The sequence below is a fragment of the Schistocerca serialis genome, chromosome 8 (genome assembly GCF_023864345.2).
Source record: "Schistocerca serialis cubense isolate TAMUIC-IGC-003099 chromosome 8, iqSchSeri2.2, whole genome shotgun sequence".
Classification (NCBI taxonomy): domain Eukaryota; kingdom Metazoa; phylum Arthropoda; class Insecta; order Orthoptera; family Acrididae; genus Schistocerca; species Schistocerca serialis.
The window spans coordinates 238,444,619-238,463,709 of NC_064645.1; the positions used below are offsets into that span (position 1 = coordinate 238,444,619).

The 19,091-nt window shown below is 43.2% G+C and overlaps 1 protein-coding gene across 1 annotated transcript in view; it reads left to right on the top strand.

Annotated features, from left to right (window-relative positions):
- LOC126416948 (toll-like receptor 6) overlaps positions 1-19,091 on the top strand; it is a 166,934-nt gene that overhangs the window by 77,135 nt on the left and 70,708 nt on the right. Inside the window, exon 3 of the mRNA XM_050084828.1 lies at positions 18,404-18,640. Coding sequence (XP_049940785.1) covers positions 18,404-18,640 — 237 coding nt within the window. The remainder of the gene's footprint in view (positions 1-18,403; positions 18,641-19,091) is intronic.

The following is a 19,091-nucleotide window of genomic DNA, read 5'->3' on the forward strand; positions in this document are numbered from 1 at the left end:
ATGTGAAGTAGCTTTAACAGAGAGGGTTAAAAATGGAAAAAGTGGATATGCTCAGGAAATATTGAACAATGTGATTAGTTTAAACAGCATCGAAAATTAGAAGAACTAAAAGAGATTATGAATAGAGAGAACTTACAGAAATTTAGGAAAACTTTAAAAAATAATACCCTTGATTTTAATCAGACTCTTAATGACAGACTAATGGGATATCAGATCTCAAGTGTGTGCTTGACGAATGAAATGACAGATTTGGCATAAACAACACTAAAAATTGCAATATACTTATAAATATTTTGATCAGCTTCTTAATTGTCCAGAAAAAATCCATAAGCTTTAGTTCTCAAACACTCAGGAAAATCTAGAAGTGCGGAAGTGCGGACGTCAATGCGAGATGCTTTTAACAGTTTCTACAATGAAACATTGTCTCAAAATACGGTAGAAAACCCAAAGAAATTCTGGTCGTACGTAATGTACACCAGTGGCAAAAAACAGTCAATACCGTCACTGCGCGATAGCGATGGAAATGTTACCGATGATGGTGCCACTAAAGCGGAGTTATTAAATACAGTTTTCCGTAATTCCTTCACGAAAGAAGGCGAAGTAAATATTCCAGAATTCGAAACCAGAACAGCTGTTAGCTGTCAGAATATGCAGACACAATACTGCCTTTCTTAGCAAATGTATACAACCGCTCACTTGACGAAAGGTCTGTTCCTATAAATACTGGAAAGTAGCACAGGTCTCACCAATATTCAAGGAAGGAAATGGGAGTTACTGAATTACAGACCCATATCACTGACATCAATTTGCAGTAGGAGTTTGGAGCATATACTGTACTCGAACATTATGAATCACCTTGAAGAAAAGGACTTATTGATACATAACCAACACGGATTCAGAAAATATCTTTCTTGTGCAACACAGCTAGCCCTTTAATCCCATGAAGTAATGAGTGCTGTCGACAAGGGATCTTATCGATTCCATATTCCTAGATTTCCAGAAGGCTTTTGATACCGTTCCTCACAAGCGACTATTAATCAAATTGCGTGCATATGGAGTATCGTCTCAGTTGTGTGGCTGGATTCGTGATTTCCTCTCAGAGAGGTCAAGTTCGTAGTGATAGACGGTAAATCATCGAGTAGAACAGAAGTGATATCTGGCATTCCGCAAGGTAGTGTCATAGGCCCTCTGCTGTTCCTGATTTGTATAAATGATCTAGGTGACAATCTGAGCACCCCCGTTAGATTGTTTGCAGATGACGCTGTAATTTACCGTCTAGTAAAATCATCAGACGATCAATTCCAATTACAAAATGATCTAGAGAGGATTTCTGTATGGTGCGATAAGTGGCAATTAGCACTAAACAAAGAAAAGTGCGAGGTCATCCACATGGGTACTAAAAGAAATCTGATAAATTTTGGGTATACGATAAATCGCACAAATGTAAGGGCAGTCAATTCGGCTAAATACCTAGGAATTACAATTAGGAGCAACTTAAATTGGAAAGACCACATAGACAATATTGTGGGGAAGGCGAAATAAAGACTGCGTTTTGTTGGCAGAACACTTAGAAGATGCGACAAACCCACTAAAGAGACAGCCTACATTACACTTGTCCGTCCTCTGAAGGAATATTTATACGCGGTATGGGATCCTTACCATGTGGGATTGACGAAGTACATCGAAAAAGTGCAAAGAAGGGCAGCTCGTTTCGTGATATCGAGCAATAGGGGTGAGATTGTCGCTGATACGATACGCGAGTTGGGGTGGCAGTCACTGAGACAAAGACGGTTTTCTTTGCGGCGAGATCTATTTACGAAATTTCAATCACCAACTTTCTCTTCCGAATGAGTAAATATTTTGTTGACACCCACCTACGTAGGGAGAAATGATCATAATAATAAAATAAGAGAAATCAGATCTCGAAGGGAAAGATTTAGATGTTCCATTTTCGCACGCGCCATTCCAGAGTGGTACGGTAGATGCACTTAAGTGTGAATTGCAGAGTAACCATGTAGCTGTCGATGTAGATCTCCAATCCATTCGAAGTCCTAAATTTTTCTTTCGGAGCAATGAGTCCAAGAGTAATATTAGGCGAAAATCAGACACCGTTTGTAAACTCACACACAACAACTTATTTGAGTGTCATGGTGCTACATTATTAATATTTAACTATCAAGTTAAAGTAAATAATTTAGCAATAGTCACAGTGTTAACTGTTCCTTTCTCAAGTACAGACAATCGATAGCAGTCACTTTTATAACGAAGTTCGTATCATCGTTGTAGTTCACAATTTCAGTCTTTCAGATGTAATAACATCTTTAACTGTTTCGTATCTACTCTGCATTAATGCAGGGTACACTCGCGTTTTGTAATAACGGTTTCTCTCTTCTCGTACTTTCGATCTCTGTTTCTTCGTCTTGATAATCTTCTGTCTTCTGCACAATGCGCTGCTGAATGTTCTATCTCGAATCTTGTCTCTAGCGAGCTTGTCTCCTAGTCTCCTCTATTCGTTGTTAGCTAAAAAAAATAGTGTTTCTTCTTAAAATATAGTAGCTCGTTACAAGAATGTCTTTATGACAATCTGCTCTCTAAAACTTCTTCCGCCATTTCCGTATTATATTTTTCTTGTCCATCATGCAGCCTTCGACTATTACTATTAGTAAAACTGTCTCCTTTCCACTGAAATACCACTCTTTACCCCTTATAAAACGACACGTCCCCACTGCCCAACCTTACACAGCCACGTCCCAGCTTCAGCTAACACGCTTTAATTTGTCCCCTCCATCTTAACAAAATTAGCACAGATTAAATTTTTCCTGTAGGACCAAAGCATTCTCCTTTCTCATAAACATTACATGGAAGTTATACAGAACTTTGGATACGAACGTTTATGGTACATGGAACATAATAACATCTTTACAGATTACAATGAATTTGTTTATACCTAAAAAAGAATTTATGTTGTAAATAACATAAAATCATCACTGCATATATCGTTTATCACTTAAATCATCACGCTATGTCAAATAGATGTTAATGGCATAAATGACTGGCTGAGGAACGGCAGTGATACTGGCAACGGTATGATTATTGCTGAGGAAATAATCGCCATTTGTTTGTCTGCAGACAATGACGACAGTGTTGAAGGATTAGCTCACGAAGTTGGCTCTTTGTCTGAATACATTATGACACATACAAGAGCGCCTCTACAGCCTGGAAAAATAGTGGCTATTTGGAACCCCAGGCGGAAGCAGTTCGAACTAATGCTGCTGGGACCCTTGTATGAACGTTTTTCCCATAAACGGCTTACGAATTTCGCTCAGGAGAAATTTAAAGTTTATTTCAGTGTACAAAAATCACTGTCGTTTATTTCCTTTTATGTTAAAAATGTCTGTGACATCGAATTAAACAACCAGTTTACTGTTACCAGTCACTGTTTATTTATCTCCATGATGCGTTTCAAAGGTTTAAGCTGCCATCATCAGGTGATTTACATTTGTTAGTATGACATATGTATGTGTTGTGTTATGATTTTTGGAGGAAGTTGTGGCACTGTCTAGTGGAGAAACAAAACATTGTTTCAAAACACGCTTTTGTTTTTTCTTTTTTTTTCTTTTTTGAAAAAAGTAAACGTCTATCAAAAAATAAAAATAAAATAAGTAGCATAGAATACCTCCAGTGGTCACAATTGCTTTCACTGACGTAACGCATCACATGTATAATGACATATTTTATAAACAAAGATGACGTCTGGAAACTATTAGGTGCAAGGAACATATAACCAAACAGAAACATTATCACAAAGGACAAAGTATATACATCATAACAACTTTATTATGGAGTAAGTTTTCAAGGGTTTTCGAGATCTTTGTTTTGAGATGTTCATTACATGAATTGGAATAAATATTTCAGGTGGTATATAAATCCGATTCTGTTAAGTTTATATAACTTAAATTTCACACTAATTTATATAATCAGGTGACATGTTGCAAACTTGAAGTTCAATAATTATGTTGGCTACATTGCTAAAATTATACATAAATAACAATTTTGGTTGGGATTCAGAGATAGTGATAAAAGACTAGAGGCAGAGGGAGAGGTAGAGAAAGAGAAAGGGAGAGGGAGAGAGAGAGAGAGAGAGAGAGAGTGGAAGAAGTGGCTGGATAGAGCAAATTTTCCGAAGCAGGGGGTTCTAATATTACGAGTGTATCTGTTACATGTAATAACTAATAAAGGTTGGGGTAATACATTGATTAAAGCTTTAAAATGTGCAGATAGATATACCATTTGCAGCATTATTTGATGTACATATAATTTCAGGCTGACATGTGTACAAGCTGTTGGTGTGATGGTATATTTGCTAATGAGGTCAATCCATTGCAGATTTGGGGGATGTCATGCTAACATAACTAAATATTTACGGTAAACATTAAGGTGAGTGTGTGTGTGTGTGTGTGTGTGTGTGTGTGTGTGTGTGTGTGTGTGTGTATCTGTGTGTGATGTGCATTGTAAGTTTAATAACGTAGGCAGTTGCTGAAAACAGAGATGATCCTATTGTAAATATCGTCATTTTTCTCATTAAATATTGATTCAGATTGTTTTGTTTGGTGTTTATATATTTGGAGTGTCTCAAGGATGTTTAGTTTTTTGCCTTTAGGTTGGATGTGCGGGATGCCGATACTTGTGATATTAACCCAGGGTTTTTGTTTCATAGTGTTTCAAGGATGTCTAGTTTTTTGCCATTAGGTTGGATGTGTAGGCGGCTGATACTTGTGATGTTAACATGGTGTTTTGTTTCATGCAAGTGGGTGCCTAATGCTAATGTGTGGTATTTTTAGTTTTTTGTGCTGCCATGTGTTCTTTGAATCTTATCTCAAATGATCTACCTGTCTCGCATATGGCGACGCAGTTGCAGTCCAATCATTCTTTTTCGCACACATCTGTCTGATGAAGTGGATTTCGTGTATTGCTGTTGTGAGGTAACTTTAGTCCAATTTTGTCGTCTGTGGTGAAGAACATGATTGTGCCTTTTTGTTAAGAATGTTTATGCCTTTTCGTTTGAAGACACTGGCAGTCCGATGTGAAATATAACATAGAAATTGGATTGTATGAAAGGTGTTGTTTTCTTTTGTTTTTTGTGATGTGATTTCTTTGCCATTATTGAATGTTTTACCGTATCTACTATTGGGCTGTTATAACAATTTGCAATAGCTGTTTGTTTGATTATTTCAGTTTCTTGTTCACATTTTCTTCAAAGAGATGTACTTGGATAGCTCTGTCGATCATGGCCGGCCGAAGTGGCCGTGCGGTTAAAGGCGCTGCAGTCTGGAACCGCAAGACCGCTACCGTCGCAGGTTCGAATCCTGCCCCGGGCATGGATGTTTGTGATGTCCTTAGGTTAGTTAGGTTTAACTAGTTCTAAGTTCTAGGGGACTAATGACCTCAGTAGTTGAGTCCCATAGTGCTCAGAGCCATTTGAACCAATCTGTCGATCATGGACCGGAATGCTGCCATTTTGATGGCTGGGGGGCGACAGGAGGAGCTGTGGGTTGTAGTATGTGTTGAGGCATAATTCCAATAAATTTCAAACTGATATCTGTTATTCTTTCTTCTAATGGTAAGGTCTAAAAAATCTACACTCCTGGAAATGGAAAAAAGAACACATTGACACCGGTGTGTCAGACCCACCATACTTGCTCCGGACACTGCGAGAGGGCTGTACAAGCAATGATCACACGCACGGCACAGCGGACACACCAGGAACCGCGGTGTTGGCCGTCGAATCGCGCTAGCTGCGCAGCATTTGTGCACCGCCGCCGTCAGTGTCAGCCAGTTTGCCGTGGCATACGGAGCTCCATCGCAGTCTTTAACACTGGTAGCATGCCGCGACAGCGTGGACGTGAACCGTATGTGCAGTTGACGGACTTTGAGCGAGGGCGTATAGTGGGCATGCGGGAGGCCGGGTGGACGTACCACCGAATTGCTCAACACGTGGGGCGTGAGGTCTCCACAGTACATCGATGTTGTCGCCAGTGGTCGGCTGAAGGTGCACGTGCCCGTCGACCTGGGACCGGACCGCAGCGACGCACAGATGCACGCCAAGACCGTAGGATCCTACGCAGTGCCGTAGGGGACCGCACCGCCACTTCCCAGCAAATTAGGGACACTGTTCTTCCTGGGGTATCGGCGAGGACCATTCGCAACCGTCTCCATGGAGCTGGGCTACGGTCCCGCACACCGTTAGGCCGTCTTCCGCTCACGCCCCAACATCGTGCAGCCCGCCTCCAGTGGTGTCGCGACAGGCGTGAATGGAGGGACGAATGGAGACGTGTCGTCTTCAGCGATGAGAGTCGCTTCTGCCTTGGTGCCAATGATGGTCGTATGCGTGTTTGGCGCCGTGCAGGTGAGCGCCACAATCAGGACTGCATACGACCGAGGCACACAGGGCCAACACCCGGCATCATGGTGTGGGGAGCGATCTCCTACACTGGCCGTACACCACTGGTGATCGTCGAGGGGACACTGAATAGTGCATGGTACATCCAAACCGTCATCGAACCCATCGTTCTACCATTCCTAGACCGGCAAGGGAACTTGCTGTTCCAACAGGACAATGCACGTCCGCATGCATCCCGTGCCACCCAACGTGCTCTAGAAGGTGTAAGTCAACTACCCTGGCCAGCAAGATCTCCGGATCTGTCCCCCATTGAGCATGTTTGGGACTGGATGAAGCGTCGTCTCACGCGGTCTGCACGCCCAGCACGAACGCTGGTCCAACTGAGGCGCCAGGTGGAAATGGCATGGCAAGCCGTTCCACAGGACTACATCCAGCATCTCTACGATCGTCTCCATGGGAGAATAGCAGCGTGCATTGCTGCGAAAGGTGGATATACACTGTACTAGTGCCGACATTGTGCATGCTCTGTTGCCTGTGTCTATGTGCCTGTGGTTCTGTCAGTGTGATCATGTGATGTATCTGACCCCAGGAATGTGTCAATAAAGTTTCCCCTTCCTGGGACAATGAATTCACGGTGTTCTTATTTCAATTTCCAGGAGTGTATACTGCCGCTTACTTGGTGATCAAGCAATCTGAATCCACCGTAAATGACAAAAATGACGATGTTTACAATAGGATCATCTCTGTTTTCAGCAACTGCCTACGTTATTAAACTTACAATGCACATCACACACAGATACACACACACACACACACACACACACACACACACACACACACACACACACACACACATACACACACTCACACAACTTAATGTTTACCGTAAATATTTAGTTATATTAGCATGACATCCCCCAAATCTGCAATGGATTGATCTCATTAGCAAATATACCATCACACCAACAGCTTGTACACCTGTCAGCCTGAAATTATATGTACATCAAATAATGCTCCAAATGGTATATCTATCTGCATATTTTAAAGCTTTAATCAATGTACGAGGGCAGTTCAATAAGTAATGCAACACATTTTTTTTCTGAAACAGGTGTTGTTTTATTCAGTATTGAAATACACCAGCATTGAAATACACCAGATTATTCCCCAATCTTTTAGCTACACAACACTATTTTTCAACGTAATCTCCATTCAATGCTACGGCCTTACGCCACCTTGAAATGAGGGCCTGTATGCCTGCACGGTACCATTCCAGTGGTCGATGTCGGAGCCAACGTCGTACTGCATCAATAACTTCTTCATCATCCGCGTAGTGCCTCCCACGGATTGCGTCCTTCATTGGGCCAAACATATGGAAATCCGACGGTGCGAGATCGGGGCTGTAGGGTGCATGAGGAAGAACAGTCCACTGAAGTTTTGTGAGCTCCTCTCGGGTGCGAAGACTTGTGTGAGGTCTTGCGTCGTCATGAAGAAGGAGAAGTTCGTTCAGATTTTTGTGCCTACAAACACGCTGAAGTCGTTTCTTCAATTTCTGAAGAGTAGCACAATACACTTCAGAGTTGATCGTTTGACCATGGGGAAGGACAACGAACAGAATAACCCCTTCAGCGTCCCAGAAGTCTGTAACCATGACTTTACCGGCTGAGGGTATGGCTTTAAACTTTTTCTTGGTAGGGAAGTGGGTGTGGCGCCACTCCATTGATTGCCGTTTTGTTTCAGGTTCGAAGTGATGAACCCATGTTTCATCGCCTGTAACAATCTTTGACAAGAAATTGTCACCCTCAACCACATGACGATCAAGCAATTCCGCACAGATGGTTCTCCTTTGCTCTTTATGGTGTTCGGTTAGACAACGAGGGACCCAGCGGGAACAAACCTTTGAATATCCCAACTGGTGAACAATTGTGACAGCACTACCAACAGAGATGTCAAGTTGAGCACTGAGTTGTTTGATGGTGATCCGTCGATCATCTCGAACGGGTGTGTTCGCACGCTCCGCCATTGCAGGAGTCACAGCTGTGCACGGCCGGCCCGCACGCGGGAGATCAGACAGTCTTGCTTGACCTTGCGGCGATGATGACACACGCTTTGCCCGACTCACCGTGCTTTTGTCCACTGCCAGATCACCGTAGACTTTCTGCAAGCGCCTATGAATATCTGAGATGCCCTGGTTTTCCGCCAAAAGAAACTCGATCACTGCCCGTTGTTTGCAACGCACATCCGTTACAGACGTCATTTTAACAGCTCCGTACAGCGCTGCCACCTGTCGGAAGTCAATGAAACTATACGAGACGAAGCGGGAATGTTTGAAAATATTCCACAAGAAATTTCCGGTTTTTTCAACCAAAATTGGCCGAGAAAAAAAAGTGTTGCATTACTTATTGAACTGCCCTCGTATTACCCCAACCTTTATTAGTTATTACATGTAACTGATACACTCGTAATATTAGAAACCCCTGCTTCGGAAAATTTGCTCTATCCAACCACTTCTTCCACTCTCTCTCTCTCTCTCTCTCTCTCTCTCTCTCCCCCTCTCTCTTTCTCTTTCTCTACCTCTCCCTCTGCCTCTAGTCTTTTATCACTATCTCTGAATCCCAACCAAAATTGTTATTTATGTATAATTTTAGCAATGTAGCCAATATAATTATTGAACTTCAAGTTTGCAGCATGTCACCTGATTATATAAATTAGTGTAAAATTTAAGCTATATAAACTTAACAGAATTGGGTTTATATACCACCTGAAATATTTATTCCAATTCATGTATTCAACATATCAAAACAAAGATCTCCAAAACCCTTTAAAACTTATTTCATAATAACGTTGTTGTGATGTATATACTTTGTACTTTGTGATAACATTTCTGTTTGGCTATATGTTCCTTGCAGCTAATAGTTTCCAGACGTCATCTTTGTTTACAAAATATGACAGCATACATGTGATGTGTTACGGCAGTGAAAGGAATCCTGGACTACTGGAGGTATTCTGTGCTACTTATTTATTTTTATCTTTAGATATATGTTTAGTTTTTTGTCCAAAAAAACAAAACCGTGTTCTGAAACAGTGTTTTGTTTCTCCACTAGACAGTGCAACAAGTTCCTCCAAGAATTATAACACAACATACACATATGCCATACTAACGAATGTAAATCCACCTGATGATGAAGTTTAAACCTTTTAAACGCGTCATGGAGATAAACAGTGACTGGTAACAGTAATCTTATTGTTTCATTCGATGTCAATAACAGTCATGGTAAAACGTAACCTAAAATGTTCACATTTAAATGTATGTGACAATAATGTATAATTAATATGTTTACTTGAAAACAAATATAACTTGTATATTAATGATAGTAACCATTATCATTCCAATTTTGTTCCTTAATCTGGGTGACACAAGGTCGCACCTAGATGGGATAATTGAGGTTCCATTGTACTATATAACTACTGATGGTGGATTTTCTAAAAAGAAAGTAATACACATTTTATTTTGAAAAATGTCTAATATAGTCTAATGTATAACAGGCAGTCAAATGAAAACGAAACTGGAAAAAAGTAAACTGTTTATTGTTTCAGAAGTGGTCGCCTTACCTGTTAATACATTCACCCACTGTGAGACAAGACGGACAACGCTTTCAAGCAAAAATGTTTTGCGGTTGCCTATAGGACCACGATTGTACTCAGGCTTAAACGTCTTCGTCTGAAGCAAATCAGCGCCCACGACTGCCTTTCTTCAGGGCTCAAAAATATGGGAGTAGCACGGGGAGATATCGGGTGTGTGTGCAGGATGTGTAAGCACTTCCCAGCTAAACTTATGAATTGTAGACGAAAGGACCTTGGCAACATGTGGGCGGGCACTTTTTGCCGGCGATTTTCGTATTTTTGGAGCCCAGAAAGACATTCGTGGACGTCAATTTGCTTCGGATCAAGACGTGCACGTGACGGTGCGATCATGGTTCCGTAGAGCATAGGCAACCACAAACTTTTTCCCATGAAGTCATTAAGCCTCTTGTCACACTGTTGTTGTTGTGGTCTTCAGTCCTGAGACTGGTTTGATGCAGCTCTCCATGCTACTCTATCCTGTGCAAGCTTTTTCATCTCCCAGTACCTACTGCAACCTACATCCTTCTGAATCTACTTAGTGTATTGATCTCTTGGTCTCCCTCTACGATTTTTACCCTCCACGCTCCCCTCCAATACTAAATTGGTGATCCCTTGATGCCTCAGAACATGTCCTACCAAACGATCCCTTCTTCTGGTCAAGTTGTGCCACAAACTTCTCTTCTCCCCAATCCTATTCAATACTTCCTCATTAGTTATGTGATCTACCCATCTAATCTTCAGCATTCTTCTGTAGCACCACATTTCGAAAGCTTCTATTCTCTTCTTGTCCAAACTATTTATCGTCCATGTTTCACTTCCATACATGGCTACACTCCATACGAATACTTTCAGAAATGACTTCCTGACACTTAAATCAATACTGGATGTTAACAAATTTCTCTTCTTCAGAAACGCTTTCCTTGCCATTGCCAGCCTACATTTTATATCCTCTCTACTTCGACCATCATCAGTTATTTTGCTCCCCAAATAGCAAAACTCCTTTACTACTTAAAGTGCCTCATTTCCTAATCTAATTCCCTCAGCATCACCCGACTTAATTAGACTACATTCCATTATCCTTGTTTTGCTTTTGTTGATGTTCATCTTATATCCTCCTTTCAAGGCACTGTCCATTCCATTCAACTGCTTTTCCAAGTCCTTTGCTGTCTCTGATAGAATTACAATGTCATCGGCGAACCTCAAAGTTTTTATTTCTACTCCATGAATTTTAATACCTACTCCAAATTTTTCTTTTGTTTCCTTTACTGCTTGCTCAATATACAGATTGAACAACATCGGGGAGAGGCTACAACCCTGTCTTACTCCCTTCCCAACCACTGCTTCCCTTTCATGTCCCTCGACTCTTATAACTGCCATCTGGTTTCTGTACAAATTGTAAATAGCCTTTAGCTCCCTGTATTTTACCCCTGCCACCTTTAGAATTTGAATTCCAGTCAACATTGTCAAAAGCATTCTCTAAGTCTACAAATGCTAGAAACGTAGGTTTGCCTTTCCTTAATCTTTCTTCTAAGATAAGTCGTAAGGTCAGTATTGCCTCACGTGTTCCAGTGTTTCTACGGAATCCAAACTGATCTTCCCCGAGGTTGGCTTCTACTAGTTTTTCCATTCGTCTGTAAAGAATTCGTGTTAGTATTTTGCAGCTGTGACTTATTAAGCTGATAGTTCGGTAATTTTCACATCTGTCAACACCTGCTTTCTTTGGGATTGGAATTATTATATTCTTCTTGAAGTCTGTGGGTATTTCGCCTGTTTCATACATCTTGCTCACCAGATGGTACAGTTTTGTCAGGACTGGCTCTCCCACGGCCGTCAGTAGTTCCAATGGAATATTGTCTACTCCGGGGGCCTTGTTTCGACTCAGGTCTTTCAGTGCTCTGTCAAACTCTTCACGCAGTATCATATCTCCCATTTCATCTTCATCTACATCCTCTTCCATTTCCATAATATTGTCCTCAAGTACCTCGCCCTTGTATAGACCCTCTATATACTCCTTCCACCTTTCTGCTTTCCCTTCTTTGCTTAGAACTGGATTTCCATCTGAGCTCTTGATATTCATACAAGTCGTTCTCTTATCTCCAAAGGTCTCTTTAATTTTCCTGTAGGCGGTATCTATCTTACCCCTAGTGAGATAGGCCTCTACATCCTTACATTTGTCCTCTAGCCATCCCTGCTTAGCCATTTTGCACTTCCTGTCGATCTCATTTTTGAGACGTTTGTATTCCTTTTTGCCTGTTTCACTTACTGCATTTTTATATTTTCTCCTTTCATCAATTAAATTCAATATTTCTTCTGTTACCCAAGGATTTCTAGTAGCCCTCGTCTTTTTAACTACTTGATCCACTGCTGCCTTCACTACTTCATTCCTCAAAGCTACCCATTCTTCTTCTACTGTATTTATTTCCCCCATTCCTGTCAATTGCTCCCTTATGCTCTCCCTGAATCTCTGTACAACCTCTGGTTCTTTTAGTTTATCGAGGTCCCATCTCCTTAAATTCCCACCTTTTTGCAGTTTCTTCAGTTTTAATCTACAGGTCATAACCAATAGATTGTGGTCAGAGTCCACATCTGCCCCTGGAAATGTCTTACAATTTAAAACCTGGTTCCTAAATCTCTGTCTTACCATTATATAATCTATCTGATACCTTTTAGTATCTCCAAGGTTCTTCCATGTATACAACCTTCTTTCATGATTCTTAAACCAAGTGTTAGTTATGATTATGTTGTGCTCTGTGCAAAATTCTACCAGGCGGCTTCCTCTTTCATTTCTGTCCCCCAATCCATATTCACCTACTATGTTTCCTTCTTTCCCTTTTCCTACACTCGAATTCCAGTCACCCATGACTATTTAATTTTCGTCTCCCTTCACAATATGAACAATTTCTTTTTTTCATCATACATTTCTTCAATTTCTTCGTCATCTGCAGAGCTAGTTGGCATATAAACTTGTACTACTGTAGTAGGTGTGCGCTTCGTATCTATCTTGGCCACAATAATGCGTTCACTATGCTGTTTGTAGTAGCTTACCCGCATTCCTATTTTCCTATTCATTATTAAACCTACTCCTGCATTACCCCTATTTGATTTTGTGTTTATAACCCTGTAGTCACCTGACCAGAAGTCTTGTTCCTCCTGCCACCGAACTTCACTAATTCCCACTATATCTAACTTCAACCTATCCATTTCCCTTTTTAAATTTTCTAACCTACCTGCCCGATTAAGGGATCTGACATTCCACGCTCCGATCCGTAGAACGCCAGTTTTCTTTCTCCTGATAACGACATCCTCTTGAGTAGTCCCCGCCCGGAGATCCGAATGGGGGACTATTTTACCTCCGGAATATTTTACCCAAGAGGACGCCACCATCATGTAATCATACAGTAAAGCTGCATGCCCTCGGGAAAAATTACGCCTGTAGTTTCCCCTTGCTTTCAGCCGTTCGCAGTACCAGCACAGCAAGGCCGTTTTGGTTAATGTTACAAGGCCAGATCAGTCAATCATCCAGACTGTTGCCCTTGCAACTACTGAAAAGGCTGCTGCCCCACTTCAGGAACCACACGTTTGTCTGGCCTCTCAACAGATACCCCTCCGTTGTGGTTGCACCTACGGTACGGCTGTCTGTATCGCTGAGGCACGCAAGCCTCCCCACCAACGACAAGGTCCATGGTTCATGGGGAGGCCTTGTCACACAGTGGGATAAATTTATTAACAATTAAACAGTTTATTTACTTTCTTCCCATCTGTCTGGCTTTCATTTAACTGCGCCTTATAATAGGTGTACAGTATGTAGTATTACAAATGGTGATTTGAATAAAGTGTTCTCGGTCTTCGAACCGCGTCAAGTGGTTAAAATGCAACGAGCTTTCGACCAAGTAGTCCATGGCAACTAGCAAGTGGAATGAGTGGTGATGGGCTGCACATACGTCCTCACATACTCTAGCTGCAGGCTGTGACGTCACTGGGGTCCATAACAACGCCATATGTGGGAGTCAACGTACACCCATATACACTCCAGGATAGACAAAAAAAAGAAGCACCACGAAGGAATTATCCAGATGAGACGGAAATCGGTAGATGTGGTGTACATGTACAGACAAATAATTACAGTTTCAGAAAAACTGAATGATTTATTCAAGAGAAAGACCTTCACAAACTAAGGAAGTCAGTAACGCATTGGTCCACCTCTTGGCCTTATGAAAGCAGTTATTTGGCTTGGCACTGATTGACAGACCTGTTGGATGTCCTTCTGAGGTATATCGTGCCAAATTCTGTCTGACTGACGCTTTAGATTGTCTAGCCGCGCGGAGTAGCCGCGCGATTTGAGGCGTCATGTCACGGACTGTGCGGCCCCTCCCGCCGGAGGTTCGAGTTCTCCCTCGGGCATGAATGTGTGTGCTGTTCTTAGCATAAGTTAGTTTAAGTAGTGTGTAAGTCTAGGGACCGATGACCTAAGCAGTTTGGTCCCTTAGGAATTCACACACATTTGAACATTTTAGATCGTCTAAATCCCACGGCGTTGCAGGACGTCTCCAGACACATCTTGAATCTCATTAACTTCAGTGATGAGTCGTGCTTCGATTTGAGCCCCGATAACTAACGAAAACGTGTCCGGGGCCGCCGTGAAGAGCTGTGGGATACCAACCTGCCGCTCGCCATATGGTCCGACTACTAGGAGCGACGGTCTGGGTGCCATTCCTTTTCATGGAAGGACCCATTTGGTTATCGTCCGCGGCCCCCTTACAGCACAGCGGTACGTCGACGATAGTCTACGCCCCATTTTGTTGCCCTTCATGGCACGCCATCCGGGGCTTACATTTCAGCAAGATAATGCCCGCTCGCAAACGGCAAGAGTTTTTTATTGCCTGTCATCCTGGTTGCCAAACCGTACCTTGGCCAGCAGGATTGCCGGATGTCTCTCCAATTGAGAACGTTTGGAGCATCATGAGCAGGGCCCACCAAACAGCTTAAGATTTTGACGATCTGATTCGCCACTTGGACAGAATTTGACACGGTATCCCTCAGGAGGATATCCGACAACTCTGACAATCAGTGCCAAGCCAAGTAACTGCTTGCATAAGGGCCAGAGATGGACCAACGCGTTACTGACTTGTTCAGTTTGTGAAGCTCTTTCTCTTGAATAACTTGAAACCTTTCCGTCTCCTCTATATCTCTTTTGTTACGCAACCTTCCCTTTTACAATAACCTATGAAACCTTCCCTTCGGTTTTCTATCTCTTGCTTAATAATAACAAATGAAATCTTCCCTTTGAAATTTATTCTCTTTCTCAATCATACAAATTTAATTGCTGCTTATTAAAAATGATTTTCTGATTATTTCGACGAAACATAGAATGTGTCGTCGTCGTGGCCCTCAGTCGTTACCTGCAACAACCCAAAACTGTTCCTTACCTTTTTTACTGTTACTGGATCGCCATCTGACTGCTACATCGAACTGCGACATGAATATACTTACTCTGTTTTACTATACTAAATTAGCTGCTGGTGGGCTGTCATAACAAGTGGCGGTATTTATTACCAAAGCTGGCGTTATTCTTTAATAGCAAAGCTGACGTTATTATTTAATTAATCTGATTGACGTTACGTAATTCATAGTTAAATTTTTTCGTGAGAACAATAAAATTTTACAAAGTTTTACGTTGATGGTTTTTGGGATGGATTATAATCAGTAATGCAATATTGCAGGCAAAAATTAATTATATTCTGAATGAAATGATTTTACAAACGTTCAAATGGGACTTACTTTCTATAATAATCTTACAACTAGCATTGCGCAAACATACCTTCAGTAGTCTTGAGTTTCTCAAAGAAATATTTCAATAATATTAGTTCCTCTTATGATAATACACTCCTGGAAATGGAAAAAAGAACACATTGACACCGGTGTGTCAGACCCACCATACTTGCTCCGGACACTGCGAGAGGGCTGTACAAGCAATGATCACACGCACGGCACAGCGGACACACCAGGAACCGCGGTGTTGGCCGTCGAATCGCGCTAGCTGCGCAGCATTTGTGCACCGCCGCCGTCAGTGTCAGCCAGTTTGCCGTGGCATACGGAGCACCATCGCAGTCTTTAACACTGGTAGCATGCCGCGACAGCGTGGACGTGAACCGCATGTGCAGTTGACGGACTTTGAGCGAGGGCGTATAGTGGGCATGCGGGAGGCCGGCTGGACGTACCGCCGAATTGCTCAACACGTGGGGCATGAGGTCTCCACAGTACATCGATGTTGTCGCCAGTGGTCGGCGGAAGGTGCACGTGCCCGTCGACCTGGGACCGGACCGCAGCGACGCACAGATGAACGCCAAGACCGTAGGATCCTACGCAGTGCCGTAGGGGACCGCACCGCCACTTCCCAGCAAATTAGGGACACTGTTGCTCCTGGGGTATCGGCGAGGACCATTCGCAACCGTCTCCATGAAGCTGGGCTACGGTCCCGCACACCGTTAGGCCGTCTTCCGCTCACGCCCCAACATCGTGCAGCCCGCCTCCAGTGGTGTCGCGACAGGCGTGAATGGAGGTACGAATGGAGACGTGTCGTCTTCAGCGATGAGAGTCGCTTCTGCCTTGGTACCAATGATGGTCGTATGCGTGTTTGGCGCCGTGCAGGTGAGCGCCACAATCAGGACTGCATACGACCGAGGCACACAGGGCCACACCCGGCATCATGGTGTGGGGAGCGATCTCCTACACTGGCCGTACACCATTGGTGATCGTCGAGGGGACACTGAATAGTGCACGGTACATCCAAACCGTCATCGAACCCATCGTTCTACCATTCCTAGACCGGCAAGGGAACTTGCTGTTCCAACAGGACAATGCACGTCCGCATGTATCCCGTGCCACCCAACGTGCTCTAGAAGGTGTAAGTCAACTACTCTGGCCAGCAAGATCTCCGGATCTGTCCCCCATTGAGCATGTTTGGGACTGGATGAAGCGTCGTCTCACGCGGTCTGCACGTCCAGCACGAACGCTGGTCCAACTGAGGCGCCAGGTGGAAATGGCATGGCAAGCCGTTCCACAGGACTACATCCAGCATCTCTACGATCGTCTCCATGGGAGAATAGCAGCCTGCATTGCTGCGAAAGGTGGATATACACTGTACTAGTGCCGACATTGTGCATGCTCTGTTGCCTGTGTCTATGTGCCTGTGGTTCTGTCAGTGTGATCATGTGATGTATCTGACCCCAGGAATGTGTCAATAAAGTTTCCCCTTCCTGGGACAATGAATTCACGGTGTTCTTATTTCAATTTCCAGGAGTGTAGTTAGCTGATGTCTCTGTTCCTCCGTTTACAATCTCCTGTAAATCATAGCTGGTGGCTGGCAGGCACACCGCTCCTCTCAACCTCTCGCTTCAGACCTGCTACCGACTCGCTTCACTTCTCGCTTAGTACTGACTTCCTACGAACGCCAAAGTGCGGTCTCTCCCGCCAACAATGCTTTCTGGAACTGACAATCCCTGCTACCATTAGAAAATGTATCAATGCGCGGTCTTTCCCGCTCTTTTCTTAAAATGTATCCACACGCGGTCTCTCCCGCCCTTTTTAAAATTATGTCAATGTGCGGTCTCTGCTGCCAACAATACAGTGCAGACATTCCCTGCTACCATCATTATTTCCAACATGACAAATATTAATTATTGGCCGGCCGGTGTGACCGTGCGGTTCTAGGCGCTTCAGTTTGGATCCGCGTGACCGCTACGGTCGCAGGTTCGAATCCTGCCTCGGGCTTGGATGTGTGTGATGTCCTTAGGTTAGTTAGGTTTAATTAGTTCTAAGTTCTAGGCGACTGATGACCTCAGAAGTTAAGTCGCATAGTGCTCAGAGCCATTTGAACCATTTTTTATTAATTATTCCTACTTAATCCTATTAATAAAATATAAACATCTTCCATAAATTGTGGTTTGACAATAGACAATAGAAATATACACGTCTTACAAACTAATCCATTTTTTTTCTGAAATTGTAATTTTTTTTTCTGTGCATGTACATCACATCTACCGATTTCCGTCCCATTGGGATAATTCCTCAGTGGTGCGTCGTTCCTTTTTTTTTCTCTTAGAGTGTATGTTAGTAAACAGCGACTTACATTAAATGGCGATGCTGTAAACTCTAACGACGTCAGAGCCAGCAGTTAAAGTATGTAAGGGCGTATGTGCAACAGTCAGTCCACTTGCCAGTGGCCATCGAATGCTTGGTTGAAAGCTTGCTGCATTTCAAGCATTTGACGTGGCGGGAAGCTGGAGAACATTTTATTCGATGTTACCACCGCGAGACCCTGCACTCTTACTGCAGTGACTTGCCTGGAGTTGTCATGTGTGTGTGTGTGTGCTGTTCCGACAGGAGACGCAGGCGGACACGTCACCGTACGCCAAGGCAGGGTTCCACGGGCGCCTCCTGTGGGCGACGTACCGGCTGAACGGGCTCACCATGGTCTACCCGCTGGACCTGTACGAGGTGCGCCTGCTCGACCTGTCGGACAACCGCATCCGATCCGTGCACTCGGGGGCCTTCTCCAACATGCGCCTACTGCAGCGCCTCTCCCTCGCCCGGAACATCCTTACCGAACTCAACAAAAAGGTCTGTCTCTCTCTCAACATCGCCTCGTCCGCTGTAGCTAAAATACAGCGTGTTTCAAAATTTTTCATCCAGGTTCACACGATTGTCTCCTCTACGCTTTTTTACTAATCAAATAATGGGAAAAATTTATGGATGTGACGTCGATCTCCACTGCATGTTTGTTTATTTTAAATTAGTGTTTAATAGCACCTGCAGGCCAGCACTTTACTGACCACTAAACGAATTGGGCACCTATAACAGGATAAGGTTAGTTGCATTTCTCGTTTCATTTCACTTGTTGCACACTATGTGATCAAAAGTATCCGGACACTTGGCTGAAAATGACTTACAAGTTCGTGGGGCCCTGCATCGGTAATGCTGGAATTCAGTAGGGTATTGGCCCACCCTTAGCCTTGACGAGAGCATCCAATCAATCAGGTGCTGGAAGCTTTCTTGGGGCATTGCAGCCCAT